Genomic DNA, 19,633 nt, shown 5'->3' with positions numbered 1-19,633 from the left:
TAAACTCTTTGTTTTACCTAGAGATTAGTCAGTCTGGCTGGGAAGGACAAGAGAGAAGGATTGATCCTCTGAGGGAGAAGCTGAGGCTGCAGCAAGAACCCCTGAGAGACTGTGAGAAACCCAGATTTCCCTGGAAAGGACTGCTGGAGGATTGTGACTGATTCATCCTCTGTGGGAGAAGCTGAGGCTTCCCAGAGAGACCTAGACATTTATCCCGTTACTGTACTGTATCCGTGTTCCTGGACTATTTTACTCTCTGTGTGATAGATTATTTTTATGAACCTTCTGATTTTGCTTGGAATAAATGTTCTTTGGATAGCTCACTGATCTCTCACTATGTTAATTGTGTGATATCGGAGAAGGACCTCGTGACACCCACTAAATTAAAGGAAATTTTAAAATGAGATAGTCCCAAGAACCTCAAAGCCCTGCAGCGTTTTTTAGGGTTGCAAATTACTACCAAAAGTTTATTAAGAATTTCCCAGATATAGCAAAACCACTTACTGACATGACTAAGAAAGATACAGACTTCTCGAAATGGACTCAGGGTGCTTTGCTTTCAACTGTCTTAAGAAGTGTTGCTCATCAGCACCCGTAATGATACAGCCTAATTTATCTCAACCTTCTATGGTGGAGGTTGATGCATCAGAGGTGGGGGTGGGGGCTGTATTGTCTCAAGGTCTGTTTCTTGGTAAACTGCGTCCAAGCTCCGTATTTTCTAAGAAATTATATTCGGCCAAACGTATTCATGATATATGTGACAGAGAATGACTGGTGATCAAGTTTGCGTTTGAGGAATGGCGACACTTTTTGGACGGAGCTACTCACCCTGTTACAGTAATTACCGACCATAAAAACCTTCTTTACCTTGAGTTGGCAAAATATCTTACACCAAGACTAGATCAGTAGTCATTGTTTTGGAATAGGTTTCATTTTGTCGTTACTTATCGCATTGTGGTGTCCCAATTTTACTGATGAAAGTTGTGCTCATTGCTTGGTGAGGTTCTGGAGTTTAACACTGTTGTTTTGTAGTTTCCTTCCTGCTCTTGTTTTCCTCCTGAATCTCTTATTGTATTTATTTACCTTTGTGTGTGTGTGCTGTGAGACAGAATTTTTCGTCTGTCTTTTTTTGTGAGTTTCATTTCACTCCTGTCCCGTCCCTCCCTAGGGGAGGGGGAATCAGATCAGGACTGGTCAGGAGCAGGGCCAGGAAGAAGACTCAGGCCTCTCCACCATCAAGAGTATCCCTGAGGTTAGGGATAGCACTGGGCCCCCTAGCTTGAGGGACAGCCTAGGAGCACTGGGTTCCCCGCTATCCCAGTCATCGTAACGGAGATGATGGGCAGTCACCGAAAATTGAGAACAGAGGCTATGGGCAGTCACTGAATACTGAGGATGGAGGCGACAAGTGGTCACTGAATACTGAAGCCATGGGCAGTCACCAAATACTGAGTATGTGTTATGTCACCATCAGAGTCCACTCCAGCGACTTCTGCTCCGATCACCAGGCGACGCCGTGTTCCTGCCGTGGATGGTGCTGGTGATGGGAGAGGAGTCGATACCAGCGGCACCGGTGGGCGCAGGCTCCGATCATCCACTGGGCTGGGTTATCTTGGGATCTGCAGTACCACTGGCTGACTGTGGGTGGCGTGTGTCTTCCAGCTGAAGTTGCCAGCGTTCAGCTACAGCCAATGGGAAGACACCACACCCTTCTTAGTTCCCCTCCTGTCTGCTGACCTCTGCCAGAGATAGTTCTGATTTCCTGGCTCCTGGTCCGCCCTATTCTGTTTTGTGATTCCTGTGTGCTGACTTCTGCGTGTTTTCTGACTACCCTCCTCCCTGCTGTTTTTGTACCTCGCTGCCCGATCCGGATTTGACCTCTGCGACGTTTTCTGATTACGTACTTGTCTGACGATTCTGTCCCTGTTCTGCTATTCCTGGTTTGACCCTGCCTGACGACTACTCTCCGGACTGCAGCCTTCCACAGGTAGTGATCTCCAGGGCCCTGTGTAATTCCAAATCCCTGTATAGGGGTTAAAGGGTTTCAGGGTTCTGGGGGTCCTGCTGGGTGAGTGGCTTCTCTCTAGCCTGTCCATTACAGCCCGTTTGAGTCTGTTGATCCAGGCAGGCGTTACAGTATGGAAGCGACGGGCGGTCACCAAATACTAAGGATGGAGGCGACGGGCGGTCACCAAATACTGAAGCTATGGGCAGTCACCAAATACTGAGGATGGCAGCAAGGGGCGGTCACCAAATACTGAGGATGGAGGCGACGGGCGGTCACCAGATATTTACAGGATTTAGATTTCTCTTTTTTTACTTACTGTACATATTTTTTAATAAACTATTAACATTTCTGTCTTTAAAAGCTTCTTACTCTGCAGCATTTTCTCCTAAGACCTTTGCACAGAGCCATATACATATATACATACACACACTTATGATACATTCAGCTCTCGCCCTCTAGTGGTGACATTGATATCTGCATGCACGGTGTCCACTGCCTGGCTAGGATAACACACGGACTGACAGCAGGCAGCTGCATAATGCATGCTGGGAGTTGTAGTTTCACAAGAACCCAAGAAGAGACCACAGTCCTCTTTTCTTCGTGTCGTTTATTATTCGCGTGCACAGAACATCACATTATTATACAGGATCTATTGGAAACACATTATCGGGATACGTCATTAATCACGGGATTTATTGCATATATACAGACGTCCGGGGTGTAAACATTTATCATTATTCACAGCGTTGTTTGCTCATGTTCTCGGGGGAGTCCTGGTGGGCCGGGGTGCGCACAGACGGGGGTGATCAGTTTTGCAGACTCATTGCTCTCTGGTTAGCTGTTGAGCTTCCCGATTTCTCCACCACCCCCTCCTTGTTCAGGGTCTGCGCAGTCTATTCCCTGCTGTGCTGCTTTCTCGGAGATGTAGTGTTTATGCCACATATTTCAGCCTAAACCTCAAAAATTCGTATAGACCTGGCTCACTATGAATGCGGGTGCTCTAGGGAAACAGTCAATACTCCAAAAATACAAAATTATCCCCGGCACTCCAAGAGAAAAAAGAAACAATGTCTGGGTATTTTTGATGTTTTTTATTGTGAATAGTCTTATCTCGACGTTTCGGTCATACCTTGACCTTTATCAAGAGAATTAATCAGACTATGAAGCAGAGAAATCAGTATGTGCATACTACTCGAGGGAGGGAGCAATACGAGTCACCACTCATATGAAGAGGAACTTATCAGGTGCGTATGAGCGCTGTGACTGAATAATAGACAATCGGGATCAGCCAGTCAATAGTCTATGGGGTAATCATGTAGTGGTATTCCACCGGGGTAGAAAGTCGTATGTCGTGACTGTCCAATAATTGGCTACTGTGTAGGTGCCATGCCAATCTTGTTAGTGAGCAGAGGACCTGTCAAACAGCATGAAATGGTGTGCGGGAGGTAATGTGTCTCTGGAAACTTGTGACACCAATACATTAGCTATAAGACATATAGCCCACAATGCCACAGGTTAATGTTAATCTATGAGCGGCCGTGAAATAAGGTCGTATAGGAGACCTTCTTAAAGGAGTAGTGGAGTAGGTGAAATTGTCATGACAGTGTCGGTATTACACCTATGCTGCGGACTCAAAAGGGAAACAGCCTATATGGTAACAGTGTCCTATGCCAGGGCTATGCGCAAAAGTGGTAACTTGGAAAAAGGTCAAAGACCTGGTGTATGAGATGATACAGGCTTGTGTCCAGGGGGAATGGTGGCCATTCCCCCTGGACACAAGCCTGTATCATCTCATACACCAGGTCTTTGACCTTTTTCCAAGTTACCACTTTTGCGCATAGCCCTGGCATAGGACACTGTTACCATATAGGCTGTTTCCCTTTTGAGTCCGCAGCATAGGTGTAATACCGACACTGTCATGACAATTTCACCTACTCCACTACTCCTTTAAGAAGGTCTCCTATACGACCTTATTTCACGGCCGCTCATAGATTAACATTAACCTGTGGCATTGTGGGCTATATGTCTTATAGCTAATGTATTGGTGTCACAAGTTTCCAGAGACACATTACCTCCCGCACACCATTTCATGCTGTTTGACAGGTCCTCTGCTCACTAACAAGATTGGCATGGCACCTACACAGTAGCCAATTATTGGACAGTCACGACATACGACTTTCTACCCCGGTGGAATACCACTACATGATTACCCCATAGACTATTGACTGGCTGATCCCGATTGTCTATTATTCAGTCACAGCGCTCATACGCACCTGATAAGTTCCTCTTCATATGAGTGGTGACTCGTATTGCTCCCTCCCTCGAGTAGTATGCACATACTGATTTCTCTGCTTCATAGTCTGATTAATTCTCTTGATAAAGGTCAAGGTATGACCGAAACGTCGAGATAAGACTATTCACAATAAAAAACATCAAAAATACCCAGACATTGTTTCTTTTTTCTCTTGGAGTGCCGGGGATAATTTTGTATTTTTAAACCTCAAAAATGACATCCCCCACAATGCAGCGCAGCGAAATTTCATTTTACAGCTAATGGATTCCAAGTAGTAACCAGCAGAATTATGAATGCAGCTCTGCATGTGGCTGAGGCGTGATGGGTGTTGTGGACGCGCGGTCTCCGGTGGGAGCTGAGGCTGCCGTACTGTATTATTAGAGGTGAATTAGACCTCTTAGTCCAAGTTCTTATCTTGGGATGTGACATTTTCGAGGTGAATATTATGTACATGTTTCGGGGTCTCCCATCTTGAGCTCCCGCTCTGGATGACATCACTTGCCCCTCAGAAGGAGGAGCCGCTCTCACTCATCCGTTTCTTCTTATTAGATCTCCTTCGGTTCTTTAGACATATCGCTATCCCGACCACTGCGCATCCCAGAGCCACGCCGCCGATGGAGGCCACGATCACCGACCACATCGGCACCTGGTCACCATCACTGTCACTGTCAGTGTCACCGTCAACCTCAGGGGGGAGCTCATCCTGCGGGAGACCACTGTTCTTCAGGGTGTAGAGGTACGGGTGGTCCTGAGACAGAGAAGAGCAGCATTATGTGTGAGCGAAACCCCGAAATGTCAGATGAGAGCACGCAAGAAACCACAGCAATACCCGGGGAGGGGAGGAACACGGGGGCGCAAATATAGACAGGATCACCCCCATAAATGATTCGTACAGGATAAGGAATGTAATGTATGTACACAGTGACACCAGCAGAATAGTGAGTGCAGCTCTGGAGTATAATACAGGAGGTAACTCAGGATCAGTAATGTAATGTATGTACACAGTGACTGCACCAGCAGAATAGTGAGTGCAGCTCTGGAGTATAATACAGGAGGTCACGCAGGATCAGTAATGTATTTACACAGTGACTGCACCAGCAGAATAGTGAGTGCAGCTCTGGAGTATAATACAGGAGGTAACTCAGGATCAGTAATGTATGTACACAGTGACTGCACCAGCAGAATAGTGAGTGCAGCTCTGGAGTATAATACTGGAGCTAAATCAGGATCAGTAATGTATGTACACAGTGACTGTGCCAGCAGAATAGTGAGTGCAGCTCTGGAGTATAATACAGGAGGGAACTCAGGATCAGTAATGTAATGTATGTACACAGTGACTGCACCAGCAGAATAGTGAGTGCAGCTCTGGAGTATAATACAGGAGGGAACTCAGGATCAGTAATGTAATGTATGTACACAGTGACTGCACCAGCAGAATAGTGAGTGCAGCTCTGGAGTATAATACAGGAGGTAACTCAGGATCAGTAATGTAATGTATGTACACAGTGACTACACCAGCAGAATAGTGAGTGCAGCTCTGGAGTATAATACAGGAGGTAACTCAGGATCAGTAATGTAATGTATGTACACAGTGACTGCACCAGCAGAATAGTGAGTGCAGCTCTGGAGTATAATACAGGAGGGAACTGAGGATCAGTAATGTAATGTATGTACACAGTGACTACACCAGCAGAATAGTGAGTGCAGCTCTGGAGTATAATACAGGAGGTAACTCAGGATCAGTAATGTAATGTATGTACACAGTGACTGCACCAGCAGAATAGTGAGTGCAGCTCTGGAGTATAATACAGGAGGTAACTCAGGATCAGTAATGTAATGTATGTACACAGTGACTGCACCAGCAGAATAGTGAGTGATTTGTCCTGTGCTCAGTAACTCCCGGCTATTATATACTGTTGCCCTTACGTTGGTAGGACAGTTTAGTTTGGCGCGGCTGCGGGTGAAGTTGTTGTAGCTCAGTTTTTTTCCTACTGGCTCAATCTGAGGACAAAACAGAGGAAGAAGCGTCCAGTCAGACATCTGTACTGGAGTACAATAATGTTAATAAGCTCGGACCCATGTGCCATGTAGAGCGCCCCCCGCTGGTATTACCATGTTGTTCCACAGGGCGATGGCCATCTCAGCCTGTCCTCTCTCTGAGAAATGGAAGCAATCTGCGGCAAAGTAGGAAGTGTCCGGCAACCCGTCCTGCGGTAAAGAGACGACATCTGAACATGGTGAGCACTACTCCTCCAGGACTACCAGGACTAATCCAGTGCTCTACACTACTCCTCCAGGACTAATCCAGTGCTCTACACTACTCCTCCAGGACTAATCCAGTGCTCTACACTACTCCTCCAGGACTAATCCAGTGCTCTACACTACTCCTCCAGGACTAATCCAATGCTCTACACTACTCCTCCAGGACTACCAGGACTAATCCAGTGCTCTATACTACTCCTCCAGGACTAATCCAGTGCTCTACACTACTCCTCCAGGACTAATCCAGTGCTCTACACTACTCCTCCAGGACTAATCCAGTGCTCTATACTACTCCTCCAGGACTAATCCAGTGCTCTACACTACTCCTCCAGGACTAATCCAGTGCTCTATACTACACCTCCAGGGCTAATCCAGTGCTCTATACTACTCCTCCAGGGCTAATCCAGTGCTCTATACTACACCTCCAGGACTAATCCAGTGCTCTACACTACTCCTCCAGGACTAATCCAGTGCTCTACACTACTCCTCCAGGACTAATCCAATGCTCTACACTACTCCTCCAGGACTACCAGGACTAATCCAGTGCTCTATACTACTCCTCCAGGGCTAATCCAGTGCTCTATACTACTCCTCCAGGGCTAATCCAGTGCTCTATACTACACCTCCAGGACTAATCCAGTGCTCTACATTACTCCTCCAGGACTAATCCAATGCTCTACACTACTCCTCCAGGGCTAATCCAGTGGTCTATACTACTCCTCCAGGGCTAATCCAGTGCTCTATACTACACCTCCAGGGCTAATCCAGTGCTCTATACTACTCCTCCAGGGCTAATCCAGTGCTCTACACTACTCCTTCAGGACTAATCCAATGCTCTACACTACTCCTCCAGGGCTAATCCAGTGCTCTATACTACTCCTCCAGGACTAATCCAGTGCACTACACTACTCCTCCAGGGCTAATCCAGTGCTCTATACTACACCTCCAGGACTACCAGGACTGATCTAGTGCTCTACACTACTCGTCCAGGACTACTAGGACTAATCCAGTGCTCTATACTACTCCTCCAGGACTACCAGGACTGATCCAGTTCTCTACACTACTCCTCCAGGACTACTAGGACTAATCCAGTGCTCTATACTACTCCTCCAGGACTACCAGGACTGATCCAGTGCTCTACACTACTCCTCCAGGACTACCAGGACTAATCCAGTGCTCTATACTACTCCTCCAGGACTACCAAGGCTAATCCAGTGCTCTACACTACTCCTCCAGGATTACCAGGGCTAATCCAGTGCTCTACACTACTCCTCCAGGACTATTCTAAACAGCTACACTACTACTCCAGGATTACCAGGGCTAATCCAGTGCTCTACTCTACTCCTCCAGGATTACCAGGGCTAATCCAGTGCTCTACACTACTCCTCCAGGACTACCAGGACTAATCCAGTGCTCTACACTACTCCTCCAGGACTACCAGGACTAATCCAGTGCTCTACACTACTCCTCCAGGACTACCAGGACTAATCCAGTGCTCTACACTACTCCTCCAGGACTACCAGGACTAATCCAGTGCTCTACACTACTCCTCCAGGACTACCAAGGCTAATCCAGTGCTCTACACTACTCCTCCAGGATTACCAGGGCTAATCCAGTGCTCTACACTACTCCTCCAGGATTACCAGGGCTAATCCAGTGCTCTACACTACTCCTCCAGGACTATTCTAAACAGCTACACTACTCCTCCAGGATTACCAGGGCTAATCCAGTGCTCTACACTACTCCTCCAGGATTACCAGGGCTAATCCAGTGCTCTACACTACTCCTCCAGGACTATTCTAAACAGCTACACTACTCCTCCAGGACTATTCTAAACAGCTACACTACTCCTCCAGGACTATTCTAAACAGCTACACTACTCCTCCAGGACTATTCTAAACAGCTACACTACTCCTCCAGGACTATTCTAAACAGCTACACTACTCCTCCAGGACTATTCTAAACAGCTACACTACTCCTCCAGGACTATTCTAAACAGCTACACTACTCCTCCAGGACTATTCTAAACAGCTACACTACTCCTCCAGGACTATTCTAAACAGCTACACTACTCCTCCAGGACTATTCTAAACAGCTACACTACTCCTCCAGGACTATTCTAAACAGCTACACTACTCCTCCAGGATGAATCCAGTGCTCTATACTACTCCTCTAGGACAACCAGGACTGATCCAGTGCTCTACACTACTGCTACAGAACTAACCTAAACAGCTACACTACTCGTCCAGGACTAGTCAAGGGTGATTTAGAGATATGTACCTCTGCTGGAGATTAGTCTATTTTCTTGTGATGTTTACATGTCAGTGATTCAGGGGTCTTAAATTCTACTTTGGAACATTCTTTCCCTGTTTGTCCGAACCAGGCCACTGTTCTGCTTTTTTACCACCTGCCCCCCATTCTCCCCTCTTTCTTATATTACTATTAAAGTGATTTATTGTATTGCACTTTGAAACTTTGTACAATAAAATCTGTTAACTGTTTTCAGCAAAATTGCTCTTGTCCTCTTTGTTTTTCACTACTCCTCCAGGACTACCAGGACTGATCCAGTGCTCTACACTACTCCTCCAGGACTACCAGGACTGATCCAGTGCTCTACACTACTCCTCCAGGACTACCAGGACTGATCCAGTGCTCCACACTACTCCTCCAGGACTACCAGGACTGATCCAGTGCTCCACACTACTCCTCCAGGACTACCAGGACTGATCCAGTGCTCTACACTACTCCTCCAGGACTACCAGGACTGATCCAGTGCTCTACACTACTCCTCCAGGACTACCAGGACTGATCCAGTGCTCCACACTACTCCTCCAGGACTACCAGGACTGATCCAGTGCTCTACACTACTCCTCCAGGACTACCAAGACTGATCCAGTGCTCCACACTACTCCTCCAGGACTACCAGGACTGATCCAGTGCTCTACACTACTCCTCCAGGACTACCAGGACTGATCCAGTGCTCTACACTACTCCTCCAGGACTACCAGGACTGATCCAGTGCTCCACACTACTCCTCCAGGACTACCAGGACTGATCCAGTGCTCTACACTACTCCTCCAGGACTACCAGGACTGATCCAGTGCTCTACACTACTCCTCCAGGACTACCAGGACTGATCCAGTGCTCTACACTACTCCTCCAGGACTACCAGGACTGATCCAGTGCTCTACACTACTCCTCCAGGACTACCAGGACTGATCCAGTGCTCTACACTACTCCTCCAGGACTACCAGGACTGATCCAGTGCTCCACACTACTCCTCCAGGACTACCAGGACTGATCCAGTGCTCTACACTACTCCTCCAGGACTACCAGGACTGATCCAGTGCTCTACACTACTCCTCCAGGACTACCAGGACTGATCCAGTGCTCTACACTACTCCTCCAGGACTACCAGGACTGATCCAGTGCTCTACACTACTCCTCCAGGACTACTAGGACTAATCCAGTGCTCTACACTACTCCTCCAGGACTACCAGGACTAATCCAGTGCTCTACACTACTCCTCCAGGACTATTCTAAACAGCTACACTACTCCTCCAGGATTAATCCAGTGCTCTATACTACTCCTCTAGGACAACCAGGACTGATCCAGTGCTCTACACTACTGCTACAGAACTAATCTAAACAGCTACACTACTCGTCCAGGACTAATCCTGTGCTCTACACTATTCCTCCAGGGCTAAATGAAAGCTTTGCATTATGCAGTGGTGCAGACACACCGCGTCAGTCTCAGTCACTATTCGCACTCTCATAGATTGTAACTTACGCCGTCCACAGGCACCACAGTGTTGGTGAAGAATGGCTGAGCCACTACAGCAAAGTCTTCTCGCTCTTTGAACTTTTCGGCCAGAGCAGCGACATGCACCTGATTATAAGGAGAGGAAGGGTGAGAGAGTGGCAGGAAAGGCGTATCAGCACATAGGATTAGCGAAGAGCTCTGCAGCCCAACCATACGATGTTCACATTTGTAAAGCTGGGTGAGAACTAAGTCAGTCATTAGCGCAGCTTTTCCCAGAATGTAGAGACACAAATCTGCAGCACGAGCCATACAATGTAGGATTGTGCCGCTCATTAATGGTCAGATTTGCTGTGAAGACTCAGGGAAAGTTTGGTGACCACCAGATACAGATTTATTAGCGCACCCTAGTGGTGAGTACAGGACAAAATACTGCTGTGCGGCTACTGACAAGCTTCTGAGAGCAGGAGACCTTCCCGTAGAGCAGTATACAGTATATATCACATGATTTGTACAAAAAAAATGATTCATATACAGTATATATCACATGATTCCTATACAGTATATATATATGACATTATGTATATACAGTATATATCACATGATTTGTATACAGTATATATCACACTGTCTGATCTCCCACCTGCAGATCTCGGTTAAAGGTCTTCATTTCAATCTGTTCTGGGGATCCTTCTGGAGGGTTAATGATACAAGGACAAACATTTCTGTAGGAAGAGAGCACAAATCATCATTATATTTAAGTCAATTTTATATGAAATTGTTGTTTTTTTAATGTTGACATTTTAATTTAAACTATCATATATATATATATATATATATATATATATATACATATATATATATATATATATATATATAGGTAAATCAGACATTTTAAAAGTTTCACACCGGCCAATACGGCTAATACATGACCTTACGCATTCTGTTATGTCCAGAAGATTTTTCATCGGTATCATTATCATCACAGACCAGTTTACAGTGACTGATAACACCTCTATATACAGTAGATGACACAGGCTCTACATTTCACAGTAGGTGATGTCACAGCTCACCTCCTCCTGTACAGTGACTGATAACACCTCTATATACAGTAGATAAAACAGGATCCACCATTCACAATAGATATCACAGCTCACCTCCTCTTCCTCCTGTGCAATGACTGATAACACCATTATACACAGTAGATAACAGGATCCACCATTCAAAATAGGTGATATCACAGCTCACCTCCTCTTGTGCAATGAATGATAACACTTCTATATACAGTAGATAAGACAGGATGCACCATTCACAATAGGTGATGTCACAGCTCACTTCCTCCCCCTCCTGTACAATGACTGATTACACCTCTATATACAGTAGAATCTACTGAGTAGATAAAACAAGATCCACCATTCACAAAAGATGATATCACAGCTCACCTCCTCCTCCTGTACAATGGCTGATAACACCATTATATACAGTAGATAACAGGATCCACCATTCAAAATAGGTGATATGACAGCTCACCTCCTGCTCTTCCTGTACAATGATTGATACCTCTATACACAGTAGGTAACACAGGATCCAACATCCACAATAGGTTATATCACAGCTCACCTCCTGCTCATGTGCAATGACTAATAACTCCTCTATATACAGCTGTTAACAAAGTATCCACCATTCATATAGGTGATGTCAAAGCTCACCTCCTCCCCCTCCTATACAAAGATTGATAACACCTCAATACACAGTAGATAACACAGGATCTACCATTCACAATAGGTGATGTCACAGCTCACCCCCTCCTCTTGTACAATGATTGATAACACCTCAATATTCAGCAGATAAAACAGGATTCCGCATTTACACCATTCCATATTATATCTCAGCTCACCTCCTCCCTCTCTCTGCACCTTTAAACAGCTCAGTCTGTTTCAGCCTTTACCCACATGGTCACTGAAAATATCAGGAGGTGTGAGTCTAGGGTTTATTGGGTTTAGTGCTATAAATTGCAAGATGTCCCATGTTTCAAAAATTAAAGACCAATACATTTTATGGGCGGCACGGTGGCTCAGTGGCTAGCACTGCAGTCTTGCAGCGCTGGGGTCCTGGGTTCAAATCCCACCAAGGACACCATCTGCAAGGAGTTTGTATGTTCTCCCCGTGTTTGCGTGGGTTTCCTCCGGGTACTCCGGTTTCCTCCCACATTCCAAAGACATACAGATAGGGACTCTAGATTGTGAGCCCCAATGGGGACAGTGTTGCCAATGTATGTAAAGTGCTATGGAATTAATAGCGCTATATAAATGAATAAAATTATTATTATTATTATTATTATTTTACATTACTTTCTTGTTTTGAGTTTGCTTCAATCTGGGGGCAGCAGAGAAAGCCGTGGATGGTAAAGGGGATGTATGCGGAGGGGGCTACACAATATAGCCTGTGCCTTTTTGGGGGCAACTTATGAAAGGGGTGTTTCAGCCTCATTATAAAAAGGTGGAGGTTTCGCATCTGGGACCCCCATCATCAAAGGTGAACAGTCCTGTGATATGCAATAAGTGATATAAGCTCGCCAGCTGTGTATGTCACTCCCATAGACTTCATAGACTTACAAATACATGTACGACTGCCCTCACAGCAGCACAGAGGAATGCTTAGACATCGGGCATAAGGGAATTACATATTATGTTTGTGCGTTTCTTCCAGTTTTTCTGCTTTTTTCCACGCCCATCATTTTTCAAGGCATCTTACTGAGTTTCTCCGCATAGGTGGCAGTAGAGAGACAGCTTTCCATCTTGTGGATGAGAGCTCATTTGCATACTATTTTCCCAGGATGCAGCTGGATCTCCACAAGGAAAACCACATCCTTACTGATTTCATGAGAAGCACACCGCTTTGTGTTACCGACACTTACGGCTTTAAGATGCTGCAGCCAATGGTCTCCGCCTTGATTTTGCGCAGTCCCTCGATCTCCATTATTTGCACCAGGTTCACAAAAACGCGAGGAATCTATATGGAGACAAAACAAATACTGAACATCCAGGGAGAGGAGCGTGAACATCGGAAGTGTAGTCATAATCCTGTGTCTGATGGAAAAGTAGTCATGTCTGGAAGGTGTAGGACAACCCAGCACATTGGACTGTGTCAGGGCAGTCATATGTGAATGTGAGGGTCGCACCTGCTCATAGAACGTAGTCAAAGTGGTCTCCAAATTCTTCACGTGATTGGTCAGAGAATGCCGCTCCTGGAAAAGAAATGTAATGACGTAATTATTATCACCACAGTAAAATATTCCTCCCAGAACTCCTAACAATCTGGCGCCCATCTCAACGTCCACACCGCAACCTAGTGCAGACGCCCCTATGTGCAAGAGGTTAAAGCCCCCTGAACACACAGAATTCAGGGGTCACAGACTCTGCCCCCAACAGTCTGCAGATAGAAGGATGTGGCGGTTGAAATTCACAAAGAATGTGGCAGTTTGAATTTAAATTCCCGAAGGATACGACAGTTGGAATTTAAATTCCTGAAGAACACGGCCGTTTGAATTTAAATACCTGATGGATGCGGCAGTTTGAATTTAAATTCCCGATGGATGCGGCAGTTTGAATTTAAATTCCCGATGGATGCGGCAGTTTGAATTTAAAAGGGTATTCCTATCTCCAAGATCCTATCCCAATATGTAGTAGATATAATAATATAAGCAAATGTCTCCAATTAGAAATTACAGCTAATTATCTTAGCTGCTATGCCCTGCACATGAGGTAAGAGACATTGCTAATCAGGAGAACTATACTACATTTCTATTTGGTTAGTTTGAATTTAAATTTCCGAAGAACGCGGCAGTTTGAATTTAAATTCCCGATGGATGCGGCAGTTTGAATTTAAATTCCTGAAGGATGCGGCAGTTTGAATTTAAATTCCTGATAGATGTGGCAGTTTGAATTTAAATTCCTGAAGGATGCGGCAGTTTGAATTTAAATTCCTGAAGGATGCGGCAGTTTGAATTTAAATTCCCGAACAATGCGGCAGTTTGAATTTAAATTCCCAATGGATGCGGCAGTTTGAATTTAAATTCCTGAAGAATGCGGCAGTTTGAATTTAAATACCTGATGGATGCGGCAGTTTGAATTTAAAAGGGTATTCCTATCTCCAAGATCCTATCCCAATATGTAGTAGATATAATAATATAAGCAAAAGTCTCCAATTAGAAATTACAGCTAATTATCTTAGCTGCTATGCCCTGCACATGAGGTAAGAGACATAGCTAATCAGGAGAACTATACTACATTTCTATTTGGTTAGTTTGAATTTAAATTCCCGAACAATGCGGCAGTTTGAATTTAAATTCCCGAACGATGCGACAGTTTGAATTTAAATTCCCGATGGATGCGGCAGTTTGAATTTAAATTCCCGATGGATGTGGCAGTTTGAATTTAAATTCCTGAAGGATGCGGCAGTTTGAATTTAAATTCCTGAAGGATGCGGCAGTTTGAATTTAAATTCCTGAAGGATGCAGCAGTTTGAATTTAAATTCCTGAAGGATGCGGCAGTTTGAATTTAAATTCCTGAAGGATGCGGCAGTTTGAATTTAAATTCCCGAAGAATGCGGCAGTTTGAATTTAAATTCCCAATGGATGCGGCAGTTTGAAATTAAATTCCTGAAGAATGCGGCAGTTTGAATTTAAATTCCCAATGGATGCGGCAGTTTGAAATTAAATTCCTGAAGAATGCGGCAGTTTGAATTTAAATTCCTGATGGTTGCGGCAGTTTGAATTTAAATTCCCGAAGAATGCGGCAGTTTGAATTTAAATTCCCGATGGATTCGGCAGTTTGTATTTAAATTCCTGATGGATGCGGCAGTTTGAATTTAAATTCCTGATGGATGCGGCAATTTGAATTTAAATTCCTGATGGATGCGGCAGTTTGAATTTAAATTTCCGAAGAATGTGGCAGTTTGAATTTAAATTCCTGATGGATACGACAGTTGGAATTTAAATTCCGGAAGAATGCGGCAGTTTGAATTTAAATTTCCGAAGAACACGCAGTTGGAATTTAAATTCCCGATGGATGCGGCAGTTTGCATTTAAATTCCTGATGGATGCGGCAGTTTGAATTTAAATTCCCGAAGAATGCGGCAGTTTGAATTTAAATTCCCGATGGATGCGGCAGTTTGAATTTAAAAGGGTATTCCTATCTCCAAGATCCTATCCCAATATGTAGTAGATATAATATTAGCAAATGTCTCCAATTAGAAATTACAGCTAATTACCTTAGCTGCTATGCCCTGCACATGAGGTAAGAGACATAGCTAATCAGGAGAACTATACTACATTTCTATTTGGGAGGTTTTTGCTAAAATTATTATTATTACACGTACTACCTATTGGAATAGGATCTTAAAGATGGGAATACCCCTTTAAATTCCAGAAGGATGCGGCACTTTAAATTCCAGAAAGATATGATGGTTTGAGTTTAATTTCCAGAACGATGTGGCAGTTATAATTTAAATTTTTGATCCTTTGGTTTTGAGGGGACATAAGCTGATGACAGAGCGGTCTGGTTGCGGTTTTCTTTCCTCTTTTGTATATTAATGAATGAAGGTTTGGTGGAGGGTTCACATGTACGGGAGAGTTGGGAGGGAGCTGTACAGGCTGGGGAATGTAATGTTACAACACACTGTAGCTATTTAGTTTTTTTCTATAAAAAACAAAAGTAAAAAAAATAAATAAAAAAACTGGCATAAAACATCCAAATCCAGTGGCTAAAAATATAAAAAATATGAAAAAAGCAAAATCATGTCTATCTGTAGAAGAATTGATTCCCCCATTCTGGCGGTTTAGGGAGGACCAGGTTAAAAGTTGTCCGTTTCTCCTTGTTTTATTCATGCTGACATTTTTTTTTTTTTAAATCCGTCCTATGGTTACAGAGATGTGGACCTATTTTTTAGTGCTAATATATATGCTCTTTGCCAAAGAGGTGTGGCTCACATGGTAATTATGCAGATTAGCCTAAATGCATGCCCTCAAAGAACTATGTTAGCCACGCCCCATTGGTAAAGAAACAATGTGCACCATATAAAAAGGCCCATATCTCAGGAGCTGTATGACAGATTTAATAAAAGCCAGAACCAGAAAACCCAGGGGAGCAGCGAGAATAAAATAAGAGGCTACTTTTGACTTGGTGACAACAAGATTAGAGATGGGTGCTGGCTGCATTTCGGTTTGGTGCCATATAGTGGGGTCAATCACTGATAACGGTAGGGGGCACCTCCGGCCTGACAGGCTTTATCCAAGACGTCTTGGGTCCCTCATCTCTTTTCTCTTTAGCAGCTGTCACTTATACTCACAAGACGGCTACATTAAGTGTGGCGGTGTTAATTGAGCACTATATGGCAGCATCAATACAGCAATATTCTTTCTTCTCCATTAATGCTCTGTACCATACTGGATGCTTTTAATCATTCAAATAAATTGGATTTTACAAGTTTTCATGGAAACTTTGTGCTTGTCGTGTTACCTTGTATCATTAGATTTGATATATTGGGGGTAGGAATAATTATTTTCAGCTCTGTACGGACAGTGTCGAGCGTAAAGGGACACGTCACATTGCATTTGTCAATTATTTATACATTTCCAGGAGGAATTACTGAGGGACGGCACGATGTACAGTTCTCGCAATTCACACAAATGTCTGTAGTAAATTATATAGTAAACCTATTGGGCCACCATTGGACCGGGACCTTCACTAAGTGCCACTCATTATATCATAAAGTGGAAAATGGACGTGCGCCAATATCTGCGGCTTCTCAGATAAATCCTTACTTTTTATTTTGAAATAGCAAAAAAACGAAATAACTGATGAAATTCTGGCAGAATCACTCACCCGGTCCCGGCAGTACTGGCAGAGGTCGTTACCGCCAATGAAAAGCGTGATCAACTTCCAGTCTTCATTAAAGTTAATTTCCTGAAGGAGGAAAAGAAAAGAATCAGTGAGAAGTACGGACGATAGAGCAGAATGCTGCCCGGCGCCGGAGCTTGTATTACACACCCATGATGGTATTATTACAGAAAATCTGATTACTAATGCAGGCAGAGATGGAGAGTGACCGGATGTCTTTGCTGCCGAGCTGCATTCACTCCTCCTCTGCTGTCAGCACAGAGCAATCAAGGCTGCTATACACATACACTGCCCAATAACTCACACTGCTCTCCTTCAGCTTCTGTACGAGAGTCTCAGCTTGCTTTGGCATATTCCTATGTAAAAAACAAACAAATAACATAAGACAAAAATAACACAAATTGTGAAGAAAAAAAACAACAAGAATCAGAACACGCTATTCATGTATTATCAGTGACATCCATAGTACTGTATTGTACATAGGGGGCAGTATTATAGCAGTTATATTCTTGTACATAGGGGGCAGTATTATAGCAGTTATATTCTTGTACATAGGGGCAGTATTATAGTAGTTATATTCTTGTACATAGGGGGCAGTATTATAGTAGTTATATTCTTGTACATGGGGAGCAGTATTATAGTAGTTATATTCTTGTACATAGGGGGCAGTATTATAGTAATTATATTCTTGTACATAGGGGGCAGTATTATAGCAGTTATATTCTTGTACATAGGGGCAGTATTATAGTAGTTATATTCTTGTACATAGGGGGCAGTATTATAGTAGTTATATTCTTGTACATGGGGAGCAGTATTATAGTAGTTATATTCTTGTACATAGGGGGCAGTATTATAGTAGTTATATTCTTGTACATAGGAGCAGTATTATAGTAGTTATATTCTTGTATATAGGAGCAGTATTATAGTAGTTATATTCTTGTACATAGGGGCAGTATTATAGTAGTTATATTCTTGTACATAGGAGCAGTATTATAGTAGTTACATTCTTGTACATAGGGGCAGTATTATAGTAGTTATATTCTTGTACATAGGGGGCAGTATTATAGTAGTTATATTCTTGTACATAGGGGGCAGTATTATAGTAGTTATATTCTTGTACATAGGGGCAGTATTATAGTAGTTATATTCTTGTACATAGGGGGCAGTATTATAGTAGTTATATTCTTGTATATAGGAGCAGTATTATAGTAGTTACATTCTTGTACATAGGGGCAGTATTATAGTAGTTATATTCTTGTACATAGGGGCAGTATTATAGTAGTTATATTCTTGTATATAGGAGCAGTATTATAGTAGTTATATTCTTGTACATAGGAGCAGTATTATAGTAGTTACATTCTTGTACATAGGAGCAGTATTATAGTAGTTATATTCTTGTACATAGGGGGCAGTATTATAGTAGTTATATTCTTGTACATAGGGGGCAGTATTATAGTAGTTATATTCTTGTACATAGGGGCAGTATTATAGTAGTTATATTCTTGTACATAGGGGGCAGTATTATAGTAGTTATATTCTTGTATATAGGGGCAGTATTATAGTAGTTATATTCTTGTACATAGGAGCAGTATTATAATAGTTATATTCTTGTACATAGGAGCAGTATTATAGTAGTTATATTCTTGCACATAGGGGCAGTATTATAGTAGTTATATTCTTGTACATAGGGGGCAGTATTATAGTAGTTATATTCTTGTACATAGGGGCAGTATTATAGTAGTTATATTCTTGCACATAGGGGCAGTATTATAGTAGTTATATTCTTGTACATAGGGGCAGTATTATAGTAGATATATTCTTGTACATAGGGGCAGTATTATAGTAGTTATATTCTTTTACATAGGGGCAGTATTATAGTAGATATATTCTTGTACATAGGGGCAGTATTATAGTAGTTATATTCTTGTACATAGGGGCAGTATTATAATAGTTATATTCTTGTACATAGGGGCAGTATTATAGTAGTTATATTCTTGTACATATGGGGCAGTATTATAGTAGTTATATTCTTGTACATAGGGGCAGTATTATAGTAGTTATATTCTTGTACATAAGGGGCAGTATTATAGTAGTTATATTCTTGTACATATGGGCAGTATTATAGTAGTTATATTCTTGTACATAGGGGGCAGTATTATAGTAGTTATATTCTTGTACATAGGAGGCAGTATTATAGTAGTTATATTCTTGTACATGGGGGCAGTATTATAGTAGTTATATTCTTGTACATAGGGGGCAGTATTATAGTAGTTATATTCTTGTACATTGGAGGCAGTATTATAGTAGTTATATTCTTGTACATAGGGGCAGTATTATAGTAGTTATATTCTTGTACATAGGGGCAGTATTATAGTAGTTATATTCTTGTACATAGGGGCAGTATTATAGT

At 43.0% G+C, this 19,633-nt stretch overlaps 1 protein-coding gene across 4 annotated transcripts in view; it reads right to left on the bottom strand.

Moving 5' to 3' along the window:
- Positions 1-4,476: 4,476 nt before the first annotated feature.
- The window catches only part of PLB1 (phospholipase B1), a 170,954-nt gene continuing 155,797 nt past the window's right edge, over positions 4,477-19,633 (bottom strand). For all 4 annotated transcript variants that reach the window (XM_075339033.1, XM_075339034.1, XM_075339035.1 and 1 more), the window contains exons 49-57: positions 17,528-17,579; positions 17,209-17,289; positions 13,505-13,570; positions 13,241-13,335; positions 10,967-11,048; positions 10,354-10,452; positions 6,414-6,509; positions 6,228-6,302; positions 4,477-5,049 (exon numbers count right to left, since the gene is read on the bottom strand). In XM_075339033.1, the coding sequence (XP_075195148.1) occupies positions 4,807-5,049; positions 6,228-6,302; positions 6,414-6,509; positions 10,354-10,452; positions 10,967-11,048; positions 13,241-13,335; positions 13,505-13,570; positions 17,209-17,289; positions 17,528-17,579 (889 nt within the window). In that variant the 3' untranslated portion in view covers positions 4,477-4,806. The remainder of the gene's footprint in view (positions 5,050-6,227; positions 6,303-6,413; positions 6,510-10,353; positions 10,453-10,966; positions 11,049-13,240; positions 13,336-13,504; positions 13,571-17,208; positions 17,290-17,527; positions 17,580-19,633) is intronic.

This window comes from Anomaloglossus baeobatrachus, chromosome 3, assembly GCF_048569485.1.
Source record: "Anomaloglossus baeobatrachus isolate aAnoBae1 chromosome 3, aAnoBae1.hap1, whole genome shotgun sequence".
In the NCBI taxonomy this organism is placed as follows: Eukaryota; Metazoa; Chordata; class Amphibia; order Anura; family Aromobatidae; genus Anomaloglossus; species Anomaloglossus baeobatrachus.
Note: the sequence above shows the minus strand (reverse complement) of the source record. Positions and strands in the feature narration are given on the sequence as shown.